This window comes from Temnothorax curvispinosus, unplaced genomic scaffold (genome assembly GCF_003070985.1).
Source record: "Temnothorax curvispinosus isolate PA1 unplaced genomic scaffold, ASM307098v1 QBEX01005338.1, whole genome shotgun sequence".
In the NCBI taxonomy this organism is placed as follows: Eukaryota; Metazoa; Arthropoda; class Insecta; order Hymenoptera; family Formicidae; genus Temnothorax; species Temnothorax curvispinosus.
In genome coordinates this window covers 690-2,824 of record NW_020215118.1, presented here as the reverse complement: position 1 = coordinate 2,824, position 2,135 = coordinate 690, and the positions used below count along the sequence as shown (strand labels likewise).

Sequence of the window (2,135 nt, the reverse complement as noted above, 5' to 3'; positions counted from 1 at the left end):
CACACACGTGTCGGTAGAAAACGAAGGGATAAATTAAAACTGTTAAAATACTTACTTGTGTGTGTGAACATTTAACAAAAAATATCCTTTTCGATTTTTAAATATTTCATCAATGGCTTGAAATCTAGTATGTGTCAGTCGAATATGCGTGCAATCGATTGCTCCACTAAAAGAAGATAAACCTATAGCTTCAACACGTCCAAGCTCTTCAAATAAACGTTTATTTTCAATCCTTTTTACAGCTGATAGTGGCATCTTGATGTATACATTAATATGACTGACTAACAAAATTGACACTCAAAAAATAATTCTCGAGATTGTAGGTTGCGATACTTTTATTACATCTCCCATGACAAGCTATAAAAATAAACCGATATTATTCTCGCAACAATATATATATTTTACATTTACAAATATTTATATATTCATACATATTTACATATTTTTACCTTATATAAAAGATTTTTAATATTTATATAATTGTGAATTTAATTAAACTGCAATACAATTTGAACTAACCTGAAAACTTGCTGTGTTGCATAAAATCGTAAAGAAATACTAATAATTGAAAAAACTGGTGTTATTGGTAAACCACGCGTGTTAATTTTTGAAAGTCCTTCTTCTATTAACGGTAAAATACTAAACATATGTGAATTTTTTGCAAAACGGAATCTTTTTTTGACGTCCAATTCATTATAAAACTCGAAAGGATTTTCGCCATCGCGGATATATCGTTTCGGAACACGAATTTGCACTTCTTCATCTTCGCTTGACAAATTAATGTCCTCTATTTCATTAATATTTATCATATCCATTATGTATACATCTATTCTGACACTGCAAGAGCTTTATCACACAGTGATAAAGATCACGCCAGGTTGCGTTCCAAACGTCACTCTGGGTAACTAAAATCTATAGTTTACGTCACGTACACTCATAGAGATATAAGAATAGAGTGCGCGAGCGAGCTGAAAAAGCGATATAGGAATAGAAAGAGAAAGCTGCGCAGAATAAAAAGAGAAAGCTGCGCATGGGCCCCTTCTGTCTTTGTTTCGCATGCACGCGTAGACAAAGACAGAAAGGGCCTATATGCAGCGTTTTTTTTCTATTCCTATATCGCAGCCTCTTACGTGCTAGCATATGATTCGCGCACTCTATTCTTATATCTCTATGCGTACACTATAGCATTTTAGTTAACCCGTTGACTATGTATGACGGCTATAGCCGCAACGTAGAAAAAACAAAGTAAAACTTTCTGAAATTGCTTGAAACTTGTTACTCGGGGGTTTCTGGGATCGCTGATTACGAATCCGAAGTCAGATGTACAAAATGAAAAATGGCGGATCCAATATGGCGGATCAAAATTACCAAAAAAAGTCTGATTTTCATGAAATTTGGTACCCTTATGTTTTTTGGGTCTCTAAATCCGAATATGAAGTCAGATTTTCAAAATTCAAAATAATAAAATTTCGTCTATTTTTTGTTATTTTGATCCGCCATATTGGACCCGCCAATTTGAATTTTGTAAATCTGACATCATATTCGGATTCAGAGACCCAAAAAACATAAGGGTATCAAGTTTCATAATAATCCGATGAACTTTTTTTTCAACACACTTTTGTGGGTTACACGACAGTTTCCCGAAAAGTAGAGGGAATAATGTTGGTACCAACGAAAATCCCTAAGAGCGTCGTAATAATTTCTACGGGTTAGCAACACTGTTGAAGTGGTATAGCTGTCAGTTTGCGTAACTTTTTTTACATTTTGACATATAATGTGCACGCGTGTATAATAAATATGTTACGACTGTAATAGTTTATAAATGTAAATGTAAAATACATTGTGGCACTTAAATAAAATTAAATTAAATAAAAATGACAAAAAACAAAGTGCATACAGGATAAACGAGGTAAAAAATTATAAATAAATTATTATTAATATTATTATTATTATTATTATTAGTAATTAATATTTTTTAATTTTTTCAATGTTTTTCGATAAATATCACTCATATAGTTGTAGCATCGTTCTTCGCACTCTGGAATCAGTTTGCCATTATCTTCAACTGCGGAATAAAACCTGTGCAAAGATATAAGAAGCATAAACGGAGGAAGATAGAAAGAGGTAAATGAAGA

At 32.3% G+C, this 2,135-nt stretch overlaps 1 protein-coding gene across 1 annotated transcript; it reads right to left on the bottom strand.

Moving 5' to 3' along the window:
- Positions 1–318: 318 nt before the first annotated feature.
- On the bottom strand, positions 319–885 carry LOC112454796. Its single transcript, XM_025016387.1, has 2 exons — positions 520–885; positions 319–357 (listed from the first exon to the last, which is right to left on the bottom strand). The coding sequence occupies exons 1-2, from the start codon at positions 813–815 to the stop codon at positions 339–341; spliced, it is 315 nt and encodes a 104-aa protein (XP_024872155.1). The 5' UTR covers positions 816–885; the 3' UTR covers positions 319–338.
- Positions 886–2,135: the final 1,250 nt, after the last annotated feature.